The sequence below is a fragment of the Hyperolius riggenbachi genome, chromosome 11, assembly GCF_040937935.1.
Source record: "Hyperolius riggenbachi isolate aHypRig1 chromosome 11, aHypRig1.pri, whole genome shotgun sequence".
NCBI lineage: Eukaryota > Metazoa > Chordata > Amphibia > Anura > Hyperoliidae > Hyperolius > Hyperolius riggenbachi.
The window spans coordinates 129,538,944-129,555,449 of record NC_090656.1 but is presented as its reverse complement, the minus strand read 5'-3'; the positions used below and the strand labels follow the sequence as shown (position 1 = coordinate 129,555,449).

The following is a 16,506-nucleotide window of genomic DNA, read 5'->3' as shown; positions in this document are numbered from 1 at the left end:
CAGTCTGTATTGCGCATGCGTGCAGCGCTCTCCGGTGTTAGCCATTGGCTTTGGACTGATGAAGAAGCAGGGGGTACCCGGGGCTGGTGCGGCCACTGACCGCCTCACCAAACCCAGTTGCCTGATTGTGGCCAGCGCCGCGGCTGCAGGTGAGCGGGGGTCATGTGATCATCACTGTGGGTAGGGAGGGGCGTGTCATGTGACCTGCACACCGGTCCGGCAGGAGATGATTGATGATGCTCTGCTCGTGCTGGCTGTATTAAAAATCAATGCAGACTAGCAATGTATGTTGCAATACAAAGTGATATAGTTTATGAATGGCATATTAGGTACAACGGAGCCACAAGACTTCTCATACGTATATCATTTTTCACCTTATTAATAAAGAGAACCTTTCAGCACATTTACAAGCAAAATAAAGTTGTTTCTGATTAACTTCATTTCAGTATTGCTGCTATTTTTTTGCTCTTTGGGTGCAGAGATCTTAAAGTGTACCTGAGATGGGCTATTTAAAAGATTGGTACTTATCCGTTAGCCGGGCGAATCCGGCAGGTGGCGCTGTTGATGTTAATTCCAATCATAATTACTTCACGTCAACCTGTGAATGTAAACCGCCGGATGCGCCTGGCTTAAACAGATCAAGCCGCCGGTGTTCCGACGTGATAACCTACACGTCGAATTTGCCTACATCCACTATCAAACGTATACCAGGAGGGTTAGGGTTAGGGTTGGGGGAGGGGAAGGGATAGTAAAAGTCTATGGGATGTAGGTTATTTCGACGTGTAGGATAAAGTGTTGGAGCACCGGCTTGCTTCGTGAGTGTCTCGCTCTCCTCCCCCTCTTGCCCTCTCTCGTATGAGCCTTGAGGAGGGGACATGCGTGTCCCCCCAGAGACGTTCGTCGCGGCATTGCGACGAACGACTCTGAGGGGACACGCATGTCCCCTCCCCAGTGTTCTATAGGAGAGAGGGCAAGAGGGGGAGAAGAGCGAGACACGAAGCAAGCCGGCGGCTTGATCTGTTTAAGCCAGGCGCATCTGGCGGTTTACATTCACAGGTTGACGTGAAGTAATTATGATTGGAATTAACATCAACAGCGCCACCTGCCGGATGTGCCCGGCTAACGGATAAGTACCAAAAGATTTTATACTTACCCGGAGCTTCCTTCAGTCTCATGAGCACCGATGTGTCCCTCGCCATTCTTCTGAGTGCATCCATTCTCCTGGTATCGTTCCCGGTAACCTGGCTCAGTCGCCCTAATTGGCTCTTCTGCGCATGTGCGGAGGGGCCAGCATGGACACAAGAGCCGACTGGCACGACTGAGCCAGATGACTGGGACCAATACCAGGGGAACAGAGGCACTTGGGAGGATGGCGAGGAATGCATCAGTGTTTATGGGGCTGGAAGAAGGCCCGGGTAAGTATAAAATCTTTTAGCTCATCTCAAGTTTACTTAAAGTCTTAAAAAAGGCAGTTTAACTTGACTTGGGGTTCTTGCAATGCTATGCAGTCATCCTGTGCCCACGCCATCCTTCTGTGACCTTCCAGCCAGCAGAGGCGACCCACTCAAAGCTGTCCGGCTGCGCGCCTCATGGCATGCCTGTGCATGGCAGCATTCTGTGCATGCGCAGTACAGGAGCGCAATCATGGTGTGCACGACTCAGGGTCACTGACCATGACTAGCTAGGTTTGAAGGGGTTGCCGCTGCTGGCTTGAGGGTCATGGAAGGATGGAGAGGGCACTGGATGACTGCAGGGTATTACAAAAATACACTGTTGTTTGTTTGTTTTTACTTAAAGTGAACCTGAACCAAATAAACATATTTAAAATAAACATGTTGTACCTGCAAATAAATGTTACATACTTATCTCGCTGTCCGTTCCTCTCAGAAGCTCACCATTTTCTTCTTACAACGATACCTTTCATTTCTGACAAGATTTTGTCAGAACTGACTGATATCAGTCGCTGTCAGTAACATCAGTTGCTGGCAGTTATAATTGAAAGGACAACTGATGAGCAAGGTAATGACCATGTTTCCCTATATCTCTTGTGGGCAATATTACAGTTTAAAAGTATGCTGACCTGGAAGATGTTATAGGGTAATGGCCATTTTCAAAATGGAGGCCGGAGAATTCCATTGATCTTAGTACACAATCATTACTCTGGAGAAGAGAAAGAGATTGATGAGTAGACTACATGGGAGGTAAGTATAATGTGTGTGTGTGCTTATTTTGACTTTTAATTTTCAGTTCAGGTTTGCTTTAAGTAACTCATCTTTATCATAGATAAGGAGAAAACAAGTAAAAAGGCTTTGTAAATCATCCCTATATTTAGACACATTTACTACTGGCATTTTTATATAAGTATATTTGATTAAGTTATTAATCAAATCACATTAAGTTAACAATAATTAAGTGCATTTATTTGCATTCATTGAGATAAAATAGCTGTTTTGGTCCATGTTCCTATGGAGAAAGCATTCCTGTAATTACAACTAGGGAAGAGCTAAAATTTGGCCTTGTAAATGTTTAGCTTTACACAAACTAGAAGTAGCTGAACTAGATCTTTGCATGGGGCTGATAACATTTTGATAATTATAGAGATCTTTCTACACGATGTGAAAGATAGATGCAATGATGTAACTAAGGAGCTTGGGACCCTAGTGCAAATTTTACATGGGGCCCCAAGAACTCTATTGATATGGAGCCTCAAAACCTACCAAGGACAGCTACAGTGTCAGAGAAAGTTAAGCAACGTAAAGAAACAGTTTGTATCCATACATTTGAAAATGGCGCCGGTAGACTTGGGCGCAGGATACAGCCGGTATATGGTATAAGTCCAGTCCGTGTTATTACTATTCCCCCTCCAGGCCGCCATGGCTTCCAGCGATTGCTGGAGGCCGAATTATTGTGTTTTTTAAGCAACTTCGGCTCCGTCTACTGATGAAGCAGACGCCACTCACTGAGCAATGTGTGATGTGATTCCTATAATAGTCTATGGTGGCGCCGGCTGTGCCCAAATCTAGCAGCGCTGAAAAGCACTGCTCCGGTTTGTATACCTGAGATAAAAGGATGTAAAAGTTTTATACATGCATGGGGCTTCCACCAGCCCCCTTCGCACCGGTTGCTCCCACGCCGTCTTCCTCCACCTCCTCGTTTTGCCTGTAGGAGCCCGGATAGCTTGGTCAGTTGGTGCAGGTGCAGTTCGCCTGCGTACCCCGATCTCGCTCCCATAGCTGGGTGCATTCTGTGCCTGTGCAGTAGTACTGAGCAGGTGCAGAGTGCTCCCGGCCACGAGAGCGCGGTGAGGTGCGCAAACACGCCCGCACCTGCACAGTGCCCACTCACTGGCCAAGCTAATGGGGCTTCCACCAGCCAAACGAGGAGGCGGACGAAGATGGCGTGCAAGCAACTGGTGCTCATTTTATCTCAGGTTTCCTTTAAGGATTACTATTATTACTACTATTCTTTACTACGTTACTTTTCTTTTTTTTTGTACTATCTGTGCTTAAAGTTTTTATTGAGGACAATCAGAATCAGAATCAATTTTATTTCGCCAAGTAAGTTTACACCTACAAGGAATTTGTCTTGGCAGTTCAGTGTTCTCCCCAGGCCCTTTTTAGCCGGGTGCTCCACCCGGCTAGATTTGGTGACCACCCGGCTGTCATCGGCTCAGCTCCTCACCTCCTCCGATGCTGTAAGCAGAGTTGCCCTTCATTTTCATCTCGCCCCACCCGGCTACTTTTTCATGCCACCCGGCTGGAAAAAAAATTCTGGGGAGAACACTGCAGTTGCTTAACAAACACAAACAAAAACAATGCAAGGACAGACAGTGTGTATATTACAAGTCAAGGACATTATGCAAGTATAGTGGCAGTAAGCAATGTGAGAATTGTTCATTTACAGTTCTGTGCTGATTACTTTCAAGTCCTAGCAGCTCTAACGTGGTTCTGCATTTAGTATGGCTACCGCTTGAGGAAAAAAACTGTTCCTGTGTCTAGAGGTTTTGGTAGCGATTGACCGGAATCTTACTCCTGAAGGCATGCGCTGGAAGATGGAGTGAGCTGGGTGAGAGGGGTCAGAGGCCATTTTGGTTGCTCTCTTTCTGCACCTGCTAGCGTAAAGATCCTGCAGGGAAGGTAAGCTACAGCCAATTATCCTTTCCGCTGATCGGATGATGCGCTGCAGCCTCCCCTTTTCTAATGTTGAGCAGGAGCCGAACCATACAGTCATAGATGATGATGATGATGATGATGATGATGATGAAGGCATTACAAAAAAAAGAGGAACAATCTCATGACCAAGTTGAGTCCAACAAAGTATCAACAGAACGCAATACACTACAAAGGTCAAAACATCACAGCTACAAAGATTTTTTCGATTTTTTTTGGTGCAGACAGAAAGCAAACTTCAAATACATAAGACATGAAAGCTCCAAACGGGAGCAACACATGTATCTAACAACAAATAAAGATGATTATGCAGGATGGCTTAAGTCACCAAATTAAAATAAAAATGACAGACCCCCGGCAGGATTACTACTATTCAAGGCACATATAGAGGTGTTCATTACCAGCACCAATGCAAATCTAATAAGATGCATGAAGGAGGGCCCCGGTGTGGTCACAACCTCTGCATCCCCTATTGCTATGCCACTGTACAGATGTGAACAATCCGCTGACATTGCCATTTTTGAGTTGGCTACGATCCGTCAAAACATGACAAAATATGTTTGTTGTAATGTGAACGGTGGCTAACAACCAAGGCGCTAGTTTCGTTTAGGAGACACAGCAGGAAACCTTATAGGGAACAGTTCTCCAGTCACAGCACCCTCTACAGCATGAAGCATTGTGATTGGCTGAATAGTGTGGGCGTAGTTTAATGCAACCTATCTGAAACCTAGCCGTTTGAGAGGGTGCTGTCCACCCAATCACGTTAGCGGGATTTCCCTATGAGGTACCCTTAGGCTGCTTACACACTAAGACGTTACAGGCGCACGTTAGTGCAGCCTGTAACGCTCCCCCAACGCACAGCAATGTAACACAAGTGGACTGTTCACACTGCCCACGTTGCGTTACATGTAACGCTGCACGTTCTTCAGAAAGTGCAGCATACTATAGCGTTACAGCGGCTTAAGCCGCGTTAGACTGTCTGCACATGCTCAGTAATGTTGGGGAGGAGCGGAGAGCGGCCAGGCACATGGCTAATTAATATTCACTGCACGTTGTGACGTGCAGTGTTTACTTCCTGGTGCGGCCGCTCTGTGCGGCGATTGGCCGGCGGGACCACGTGATGCCGCATGCGTCCAAGAGTACGCATCACGGCATCACGGACGCCAGAGTGAGCTGCACAACGCGGCTCACTTAGACGTCCACATCGAAGAGCACCATGCCTTGCGTTAGGTGCACGTTATGCGACCTTAACGTAGCACCTAACGCAACGTCTTGGTGTGCAAGTAGCCTTAATGTAGACTAGCGCCACAACCAATGGTTGTTGATTCTGGCTTTTAGAGATAGCAATTAGTTGCCATGGTAGCACACTTGACAGGAAACATACACTTAAAGAGACATTGAAGCGAAAAAAAAATTATGATATTATGATTTGTATGTGTAGTACAACTAAGAAATAAAACATTAAGATCAGATACATCAGTCTAATTGCTTCCAGTACAGGAAGAGTTGAGAAACTCCAGTTGTTATCTCTATGCAAAAAAGCCATTAAGCTCTACGACTTTCAAAGCCGTGGAGAGGGCTGTCTTCTGACTTTTATTATCTCAACTGTAAGTAAACAAATGTCTTTTTCTCTGCCAGAGGAGAGGTCATTAGTTCACAAACTGCTCTGAAAGAATCATTTTGAATGCTGAGTGTTGTGTAATCTGCACATATTAGAGAATGATGCAATGTTAGAAAAACACTATATACCTGAAAATAAAAATATGAGAATATTTTCTTTGCTGCTAATCCTCTAGTAATTATTCATAGTACACAACCAATTCATTATATCATATATTTTTTTTCGCTTCAGTGTCTCTTTAACCAGCCGGGCGGTATGGACGAGCTCAGCTCGTCCATCACCGCCGGAGGCTGCCGCTCAGGCCCTGCTGGGCCGATTTTCATCAAATAAAGAGCAGCACACGCAGCCGGCACTTTGCCAGCCGCGTGTGCTGCCCGATCGCCGCCGCTCTGCGGCGATCCGCCGCGAGCAGCGGCGAAAGAGGGTCCCCCCAGCCGCCTGAGCCCAGCGTAGCCGGAACAAAAAGTTCCGGCCAGCGCTAAGGGCTGGATCGGAGGCGGCTGACGTCAGGACGTCGGCTGACGTCCATGACGTCACTCCGCTCGTCGCTATGGCGACGATGTAAGCAAAACAAGGAAGGCCGCTCATTGCGGCCTTCCTTGTTTATTCTGGGCGCCGGAGGCGATCGGAAGAACGCCTCCGGAGCGCCCTCTAGTGGGCTTTCATGCAGCCAACTGAAAGTTGGCTGCATGAAATAGTTTTTTTTTTATTTAAAAAAAACCCTCCCGCAGCCACCCTGGCGATCTTAATAGAACGCCAGGGTGGTTAAAGAGGAACTCCAGTGAAAATAATGTAATAAAAAAGTGCTTCATTTTTACAATAATTATGTATAAATGATTTAGTCAGTGTTTGCGCATTGTAAAATCTTTTAAATCCCTGATTTACATTCTGACATTTATTACATGGTGACATTTTTACTGTTGGCAGGTGATGTAGCTGCTGCATGCTTTTTTAGCAGTTGGAAATAGCTGTAAACAGCTATTTCCCACAATGAAACAAGGTTAACAGACAGGAAACTGCCAGGAGTACCACGGTCCTCAGAGTTTTTTTGTGGGAGGGGTTTCACTACAATATCAGTCATACAGCGCCCCCTGATGGTCTGTTTGTGAAAAGGAATAGATTTCTCATGTAAAAGGGAGTATCAGCTACTGCTTGGGATAAAGTTCAACTCTTGGTCGGAGTTTCTCTTTAAGCATAACTTGTATACTGCAGCATATATTTTTGAATTTAGTAATAAATATTTTATATGGTTTTTTTTTTCAAAGGTGTTTCAGCACAGTCATTTCTGCAGACGTTTAATTTAGCAAGTTCAGCATTCAATCTGCAAGTGGCCTCACCTGGGGTAAGCGAAGCATTGCTGAAGTGGATGCTCATGAAGGCAGTATCTTACATTTTTTGTTCTTTTATCTATGTTCTGGATTCAGACAAGGAGGTTGTCATAACAGGTGTCTGCAGTGTGAGCACCAAAATGCTAGTTGCTTGGCATCCCATACTTCATTCCTGCCACAAATACTTTCTGGATAACTGAGTTAGGGCTCGTTTACACTAAGGGAGTTTCTGCCCTTTTTTCAAGCGCAGGTGGTTTTCAAAATCGCCCACAAAACGCTTGTCACTCTCTCTAATCAATCTTTATGAGAAGGTTCATATCAGCGCGTTACGTTCGCTTTGCGGTGCCTGTACCATTTTTGGGGCATTTTTGCTATAATGGAAGGATCAGGAAAAACGCAAAACGCTCACAAAATCGCTTTGTGCAGCAATTGCGTTCCCGTTTTTAAGAATAAATACATTGTATTTATTATTTTCCGGGTCAAAGAGTTCACTTCCTGAGTTCCGTCAGGGAGTGAATGAAAAACCCACCCTGGAAAAGCGCTTAGAAAAGCGCTTTCAACAAAAACGTAGCGTGCGGTGGAGCGCTAAAAAAACTGCGCACAAAAACGTAAAATGCTTACGTTTGCGTTTTTTAGATGTGAACAAGCCCTTAAGGTGCGTACACACATCCAATTTTAATTGCCAGTGTTACCACTTCCATGTAGTAGGAGAGCTTACCTACACAATCGATTCATAGTGTTTAAAATCTGTTGGCTCTCATACTACATGGAGGTGGTAAAAGTGGCCAGTGGCCAGTGATTGGCCAATCCTAATTGAAAGTGTGTACCAGTAAGGGTGCATACACAAAATGCAATTTTAATTGACCAATGGCTACTTTTATCACCTCTATGCATTATGAGGGTTTACCTACACCATCTGCTCATAGTATCCAGTATCTGTTGACTTCCATACTTCAGGGAGGTGGTAAAATTAGTCAGTGTTCTGCCAATCATAATTGGAAGTGTGCGCCAGGCTTTAGAATGGGTATGAAAATCAGGGTCTCTGACTCCACTTGCTGCAGGGTGTAAGATACACAGTACTGAGGTTGAGGCAAAGTTCACATTCATTTTTCATAAAACATTAACATTTCTCAGCTTCATCATTTTGATATTTGTACTATGTTCAGTGAAATACAGCAAATTAATGATTTGCAAATCATCAATTTAGTTTTTATTTAAAGTGAACCAGAGACAAAGCACTCTCATGTATTTTACTATATATATCAGTGGGAACATTAGAGAAAACGCCTACCCTGCTCTCTGTTTTATTCTTCACTGCTCAGCCTGCTTCTTATCAGCCCTGATAAAATCCCCAACTGAGCATTCAGTCTGGCTTTGCTCAGGAATCATTATAGCAGAGCCAGAAGGGGGCAGGCTTGGGCTTGAAAAGACATCAGAGAAGACCAACTCAGCTATAATGATTCCTGAGCTAAGCCAGACTTAATGCTCAGGTGGGAATTTTATCAGGGCTGATATCAGAGCAGCATTGTGACATAGTGGTTAGCGCTCTCGCCTTGCAGCACTGGGTCCCCGGTTTGAATCCCAGCCAGGTCAACATCTGCAAGGAGTTTGTATTCTCTCCCCGTGTCTGCGTGGGTTTTCTCCGGGTACTCCGGTTTCCTCCCACATCCCAAAAATATACAGATAAGTTAATTGGTTTCCCCCTAAAATATATATATATATATATATATATATATATATATACATACTACACAATACATACATAGACCTATGACTATAGTAGGGACTAGATTGTGAGCTCCTCTGAGGGACAGTTAGTAACAAGACTATGGCCTCAATTCACTAAGCTTATCTCCTGTCTTTAATAACTCTTCTAGAGTTGTTACCATGGTGATAAGGCATGTAGTATTCAGGAAACATTTTACCTCAGGCAAACCTAAAGTTAACTCTTCTGTCTTTAAGTTAACTCTTTAATCCTTAAAATAACTCCAGAGTTAAAGACAGGCTGTTCATTAACTGCGTGTGAAAATAACTACAGAGGAGGTAACTTAACTACAGAGGAGGTAACTTAACTACAGAGGAGGTAAATTAACTACAGAAGAGGTAACGTAAGGAATGAAGAGATAAGATAACTCTCTTGCTGTGTGGAGGTAAGTTTTCTCTTGCCGTATTATCTCCAGCATGATCTTAGTGAATTGAGGCCTATGGCCTCAATTCACTAAGCTTATCTCCTCCTGTCTTTAATAACGTTTGTAGAGTTGTTACCATGGTGATAAGGCATGTAGTATTCAGGAAACATTTTACCTCAGGCAAACCTAAAGTTAACTCTTCTGTCTTTAAAGAGACACTGAAGCGAAAAAATATATATGATATAATGAATTGGTTGTGTACTATGAATAATTACTAGAAGATTAGCAGCAAAGAAAATATTCTCATATTTTTATTTTCAGGTATATAGTGTTTTTTCTAACATTGCATCCTTCTCTAATATGTGCAGATTACACAACACTCAGCATTCAAAATGATTCTTTCAGAGCAGTCTGTGAACTAATGACCTCTCCTCTGCCAGGGGAAAAGTAAATAGTTAACTAACAGTTGAGATAATAAAAGTCAGAAAACAGCCCTCTCCACAACTTTGAAAGTCGTAGAGATAATGGCTTTTTTGCATAGAGATAACAACTGGAGTTTCTTAACTCTTCCTGTACTGGAAACAATTAGACTGATGTATCTGATCTTAATGTTTTATTTCTTAGCTGTACTACACATACAAATCATAATAGCATAGTTTTTTTTTTTCGCTTCATTGTCTCTTTAAAGGGATACTGTAGGGGGGTCGGGGGAAAATGAGTTGAAGTTACCCGGGGCTTCTAATGGTCCCCCGCAGACGTCCTGTGCCCGCGCAGCCACTCACCGATGCTCCGGCCCCGCCTCCAGTTCACTTCTGGAATTTCTGACTTTAAAGTCAGAAAACCACTGCGCCTGCGTTGCCGTGTCCTCGCTCCCGCTGATGTCACCAGGAGTGTACTGCGCAGACATAGACCATACTGGGCCTGCGCTGTGCACTCTTGATGACATCAGCGGGATCGAGGACACGGCAACGCAGGGGCAGTGGTTTTCTGACTTTAAAGTCAGAAATTCCAGAAGTGAACTGGAGGCGGGGCCGGAGCATCGGTGAGTGGCTGCGCCAACACAGGATGTCTGTGGGGGACCATTAGAAGCCCCGGGTAACTTCAACTCATTTTCCCCCGACCCCCCTACAGTATCCCTTTAAGTTAACTCGCCAATCCTTAAAATAACTCCAGAGTTAAAGACAGGCTGTTAATTGACTGCATGTGAAAATAACTACAGAGGAGGTAACTTAACTACAGAGGGGGTAAATTAACTACAGAAGAGGTAACTTAAGGAATGAAGAGATAAGATAACTCTCTCACTGTGTGGAAGTAAGTTTTCTCTTGCCTTATTATCTCCAGCATGATCTTAGTGAATTGAGGCCATAGGCCTCAATTCACTAAATCCCCGTCTACATGGGGAGATGTTGAGGAGATGTTGTGGCGATCCGGCGGCTCGATTAGCCGCCGGATCGCCTCTTCCGCATCCCCGCTCGCCACGCGTGCGCCGCATTCGATTCCCCGCTCGTTCCCGCCGGCGCCGCTTATCTTCCGCTCGATTCCCTGCCATTGTCCTCTTGCGGGGAGCGAGCAGGGAATCGGCGGAAGCAAGATCCGTCCTGTCGGATCTTATCAATCGAGCTGCATTAGCGGCTCGATTGATAAGGAGTGTCGCGGCCGCATCTACGCGTGTAGATGCGGCTTTTGATCATGCTGGAGATACTAAGGCAAGAGAAAACTTACCTCCACACAGTGAGAGAGTTATCTTATCTCTTCATTCCTTAAATTACCTCTCTGTAGTTAAATTACCTCCTCTGTAGTTATTGCCACACGCAGTTAATTAACAGCCTGTCTTAAACTTTTGGAGTTATTTTAAGGATTGAAGAGATAACTTAAAGGCCTCAATTCACTAAGATCCTGCTAGAGATAATAAGGCAAGAGAAAACTTACCTCCACACGTGAGAGAGTTATCTTACCTCTTCATTCCTTAAGTTACCTCTCCTGTAGATAATTTACCTCCTCTGTAGTTAATTTACCTCCTCTGTAGTTAATTTACCTCCTCTGTAGTTATTTTCACATGCAGCTAATTAACAGCCTGTCTTTAACTCTGGAGTTATTTTAAGGATTGGAGAGTTAATTTAAAGACAGAAGAGTTAACTTTAGGCTTGCCTGAGGTAAAATGTTTCCTGAATACTACATGCATTATCACCATGGTAACAACTCTAGAAACGTTATTAAAGACAGGAGAGAAGCTTAGTAAATTGAGGCCTATATATACTCTGTACAGCGCTGCGGAAGATGTCGGCGCTATAAAAATACTAAATAATAATAATAACAAGCAGGCTGAGCAGTGAAGAATGAAACAGAGAGCAGGGTATGTGTTTTCTCTAATGCTCCCACTGATATACAGTGGCTTGCAAAAGTATTCGGCCCCCTTGAAGTTTTCCACATTTTGTCATATTACTGCCACAAACATGAATAAATTTTATTGGAATTCCACGTGAAAGACCAATACAAAGTGGTGTACACATGAGAAGTGGAACAAAAATCATACATGATTCCAAACATTTTTTTTACAAATCAATAACTGCAAAGTGCGGTGTGCGTAATTATTCAGCCCCCTTTGGTCTGAGTGCAGTCAGTTGCCCATAGACATTGCCTGATGAGTGGTAAGGACTAAATAGAGTTCACCTGTGTGTACTCTAATCAGAGCTGGGACAAGGTCCTCCAGCACCCAAGGCTGAGACACCAAAGTGCGCCCCTCCATCCCTCCCACCCCAGCTGTCACACACTGATTGCTATTAGACTAAGAGGGCCACAGGGTCCACAACCTCCCCAACACCTTAATATCTAGTTAACTGGCTTGCAGTCACTGCTATGTATCCCCTTTTCTTATTTCTTTCTGCTTCAAACACAATTAGGAATGACAGCTGAATGAATTGTGCGCCCCCTCCTACACTACGCCCTGAGGCTGGAGCCTCTCCAGCCTATGCCTCGGCCCGGCCCTGACTCTAATGTCAGTACAAATACAGCTGCTCTGTGACGGCCTCAGAGGTTGTCTAAGAGAATCTTGGGAGCAACAACACCATGAAGTCCAAAGAACATACCAGACAGGTCAGGGATAAAGTTATTGATAAATTGAAAGCAAGCTTAGGCTACAAAAAGATTTCCAAAGCCTTGAACATCCTATGGAACACTGTTCAAGCGATCATTCAGAAATGGAAGGAGTATGGCACAACTGTAAACCTACCAAGATAAGGCCGTCCACCTAAACTCACAGGCTGAACAAAGAGAGCGCTGATCAGAAATGCAATCAAGAGGCCCATGGTGACTCTGGATGAGTTGCAGAGATCTACAGCTCAGGTGGGGGAATCTGTCCATAGGACAACTATAATGCTGGGCATAGACGGTTAGATCCGGCGGCTCGATTAGCCGCAAGATCGACTCCCGCCGCTTCCCCGTGGCCGCCCGGATCGATTCCCACTCGTCCCCGCGGGCGCTTCCTTATCTTCCGCTCAATTTCCCCTATTGTCCGTCCGCGGGTATTGAGCAGGGAATCGATCCGTGCGGTGATCGGACCTGTCGGAAATTATCAATCGAGCCATCAGCGGCTCGATTGATGACAAGAAACGTACCGTGTATGCCCAGCATTAGTTGTGCACTGCCCAAAGTTGGCCTTTATGGAAGAGTGGCAAGAAGAAAGCAATTGTTAACAGAAAAGCATAAGAAGTCCCGTTTGCAGTTTGCCACAAGCCATGTGGGGGACACAGTAAACATGTGGAAGAAGGTGCTCTGCAGTGTTCTCCCCAGGATCAATCAGCCGGGCGGAGCACCCGGGTAAGTTTCATTACCGCCCGGCTGATGAGACTGCATGTCCCGTTGTCTCTGAGCCCAAGTAAAATAAGTTACTGCCCGGCTGATAAATCTGCGCGTCCCTGTCATCGCGAGCCGCAAGTGTCCGGCTGTCAGAGATGCGGAGATGCGCTGCTTCCCCTCTACACTCGAGATCTCGCGCTTCCCGGCGAGCTCGTGCTTTGATAGGCGTAGCAAACCGGCATGACGTTAGAGCTAGCCGCCTTCTGCAGAGCAGTGTGCCGCGTGCAATCCGTGCATGTCTGTGAGCTGTGCAGGGACGTTTGTGGAGAGAGAGGCATGTGCGCAGCTCACTGACAGATGAATATCCATCTTGCTCCATATGCAGGCTATGAGATGATATATATATATATATACCCAGCCCGCAGTGGTTGGCGGCGCTGGCTGGCAGAGGTGGATGGTGTGCTCCAGGTGATCAGCAGGGCTGTGCCCTGTCTCGCAGCACGGAGCAGGTACTGAAGCTCGGGGAGACCTTTGGGGAACAGCCGAGGATGAATGTGAGGAGTGATCTGCTGCCATGGTATCTAAGAGGGGGGGCCTACCTACCCACCCCACTAGTCTGACCTACCTACCCACCCCACTAGCCACTAGTCTGACCTACCTACCCACCCCACTAGCCACTAGTCTGACCTACCTACCCACCCCACTAGCCACTAGTCTGACCTAACTACCCACCCCACTAGTCTGACCTACCTACCCACCCCACTAGCCACTAGTCTGACCTACCTACCCACCCCACTAGTCTGACCTAACTACCCACCCCACTAGTCTGACCTACCTACCCACCCCACTAGTCTGACCTACCTACCCACCCCACTAGTCTGACCTACCTACCCACCCCACTAGCCACTAGTCTGACCTACCTACCCATCCCACTAGCCACTAGTCTGACCTACCTACCCACCCCACTAGCCACTAGTCTGACCTACCTACCCACCCCACTAGCCACTAGTCTGACCTACCTACCCACCCCACTAGCCACTAGTCTGACCTACCTACCCACCCCACTAGCCACTAGTCTGACCTACCTAACCACCCCACTAGCCACTAGTCTGACCTACCTAACCACCCACCACACTAGACACCAGCCTGACCGACCGACTTACCCACCCACTAGCCACCAGCCTGAACTACTTACCCACCCCACTAGCCCCCAGCCTGAACTACTTACCCACCCACCCCACTAGCCACCAGCCTAAACTACTTACCCACCCACCCCACTAGCCACCAGCCTGAACTACTTACCCACCCACTAGCCACCAGCCTGAACTACTTACCCACCCACCCCACTAGCCACCAGCCTGAACTACTTACCCACCCACTCACCCCACTAGCCACCAGCCTGAACTACTTACTCACCAATGCCACTAGCCTGAACTACTTACCCACCCACTTACCCCACTAGCCACCAGCCTGACCTGCTTACCCACCCACCCACCCCACTACTAGCCTGACCTACCTACCCACCCCACTAGCCTCCAGCCTGACCTAGTAACCCTCCCACCCCACTAGCCACCAGCCTGACCTACACCCCACTAGCCTGACCTACTTACCCACCCACCTCACTAGCCACAGCTTGACCTACTTACCCACGACACCGTTACATTACAGTTGGCTACGCCCATGTAATGGTTCCACCCATTTTCCAGCACACGTCATGGCCACGCCCATTTTCCCCCACCCGGCTACTTTTTCATGCCACCCGGCTGAAAAAAATTTCTGGGGAGAACACTGCTCTGGTCAGTTGAGACCAAATTGGAACTTTTTGGCCAAAATGCAAAACGCTATGTGTGGCGGAAAACTAACACTGCACATCGCTCTGAACACACCATCCCCACTGTCAAATATGGTGGTGGCAGCATCATGCTCTTGGGGTACTTCTCTTCAGCAGGGACAAGGAAGCTGTTCAGAATTGATGGGAAGATGGATGGAGCCAAATACAGGGCAATCTTGGAAGAAAACCTCTTGGAGTCTGCAAAAGACTTGAGACTGGGGCGGAGGTTCACCTTCCAGCAGGACAACGACCCTAAACTTAAAGCCAGGTGTCACAGGAGCCCTAGTGGCTGACCGCACTTAGCCTTCTAAACAGTGCCAGCGCACAGATCGTGCGAACTCTGGTCGCAGTCAATGCGCAGGAACCGTTAAGAATTAGCCGCAGACAACCCAGAAGGGAGCCTGTGAGACACGGGTAATTACAACGTACACACGATTCCACGGTATCTGCCACCACCACTGGTATGGGCCAGTGGACCCGATTTACTGACTGACTAGTCCTGCGAATAAAACGGTTAAACACACGGTATTCTGTCTAGCCAACAACAAACAAACAGTAGCGTATCTTCAGAGACCCGGGATCAGTTCTGTGTGTGCTGATAAGCAGGGTAGCGGACAGTGAATGACTTGGAGAAAGTCGTTTATTCACGCAATATAAATAATTAATATATACAGACAATTATTAAAATCAACAATTATTAAAACAGTAATAGCCAGTATAAAAAATAAAAGAAGGGAGAAAAATACTTAGTTCCTGGAAAGATGTCCTTTTTGTGGGAAAAAATCAGAGTTCTGGGTTTCAATCAAAGTTCAGAGTTCAGACCAGGTGGATGCCAGCATATCCTCAAGCTGGCACCAATGAGTTCAAGATGTTTTCAGGGTGGAGGACACTGAGTTTGGCTCCTCTGCCATTCTTATGCCCCTGATTCAGTAGGAGGGAGTGAGGGCGGGCCCACAAACCCCCTTAGAACATGAGATGAGTCCTCCCCTTGTCCTGGGGACCAGAAATCATGCCTTAACCGTATATGGACTCTATCTCACAGAACCGTACAGGTCAGGGCAGATTTACTAATATTTTCAGGTCTGCCTCGATGTACCCAGCAGCCTGATACCAAACATGAGGGGTGGGACCCCTGTGGTATCATTAGGGCACTGTTGAACTGCCTAACGGGCAGTCTTTACCTCAGAAGGTTCTGAAATGTTCTCAGAACCAACGCCAGACCGGGCCCTACATGCTCTGTTAGTTTGGAGGGTCTGCCAGCCTGGCAACACAGAAAATATGATACATATAGCAGTTTATGGAATATGAGATACCCCTGGGATTTATAGCAGGTCATTCCCAGGCAAACGCTCTTTGAAGTTTGGGGCAGCTAGCTAGGTGTCAGCTCCCCTGCTGGGAGGGAGCCGGAGGGTCTGGCTTTTCTCCCAACTAGATTGCTTCTGTCATGGTCTATAGGTCCGTACACACGCCGGACTTTAGGCAACGACGGGTCCGTCGTTGCCTCCCGCTGGGTGGGCGTGCCAGCGACAGTCCGGCGTGTGTACGCTCTGTCGTCAGACTGATACGGCCGTTTCTGACGACAGAGCGTACACACGCCGGACTGTCGCTGGCACGCCCACCCAGCGGGAGGCAA

The 16,506-nt window shown here is 46.6% G+C and overlaps 1 protein-coding gene across 1 annotated transcript in view; it reads left to right on the top strand.

Moving 5' to 3' along the window:
• The first annotated feature begins 16 nt into the window (after positions 1 to 16).
• GATD1 (glutamine amidotransferase class 1 domain containing 1) overlaps positions 17 to 16,506 on the top strand; it is a 39,908-nt gene continuing 23,418 nt past the window's right edge. The window contains exons 1-2 of the mRNA XM_068261368.1: positions 17 to 149; positions 7,056 to 7,132. Of these exons, the coding sequence (XP_068117469.1) occupies positions 59 to 149; positions 7,056 to 7,132 (168 nt within the window). The 5' untranslated portion in view covers positions 17 to 58. The remainder of the gene's footprint in view (positions 150 to 7,055; positions 7,133 to 16,506) is intronic.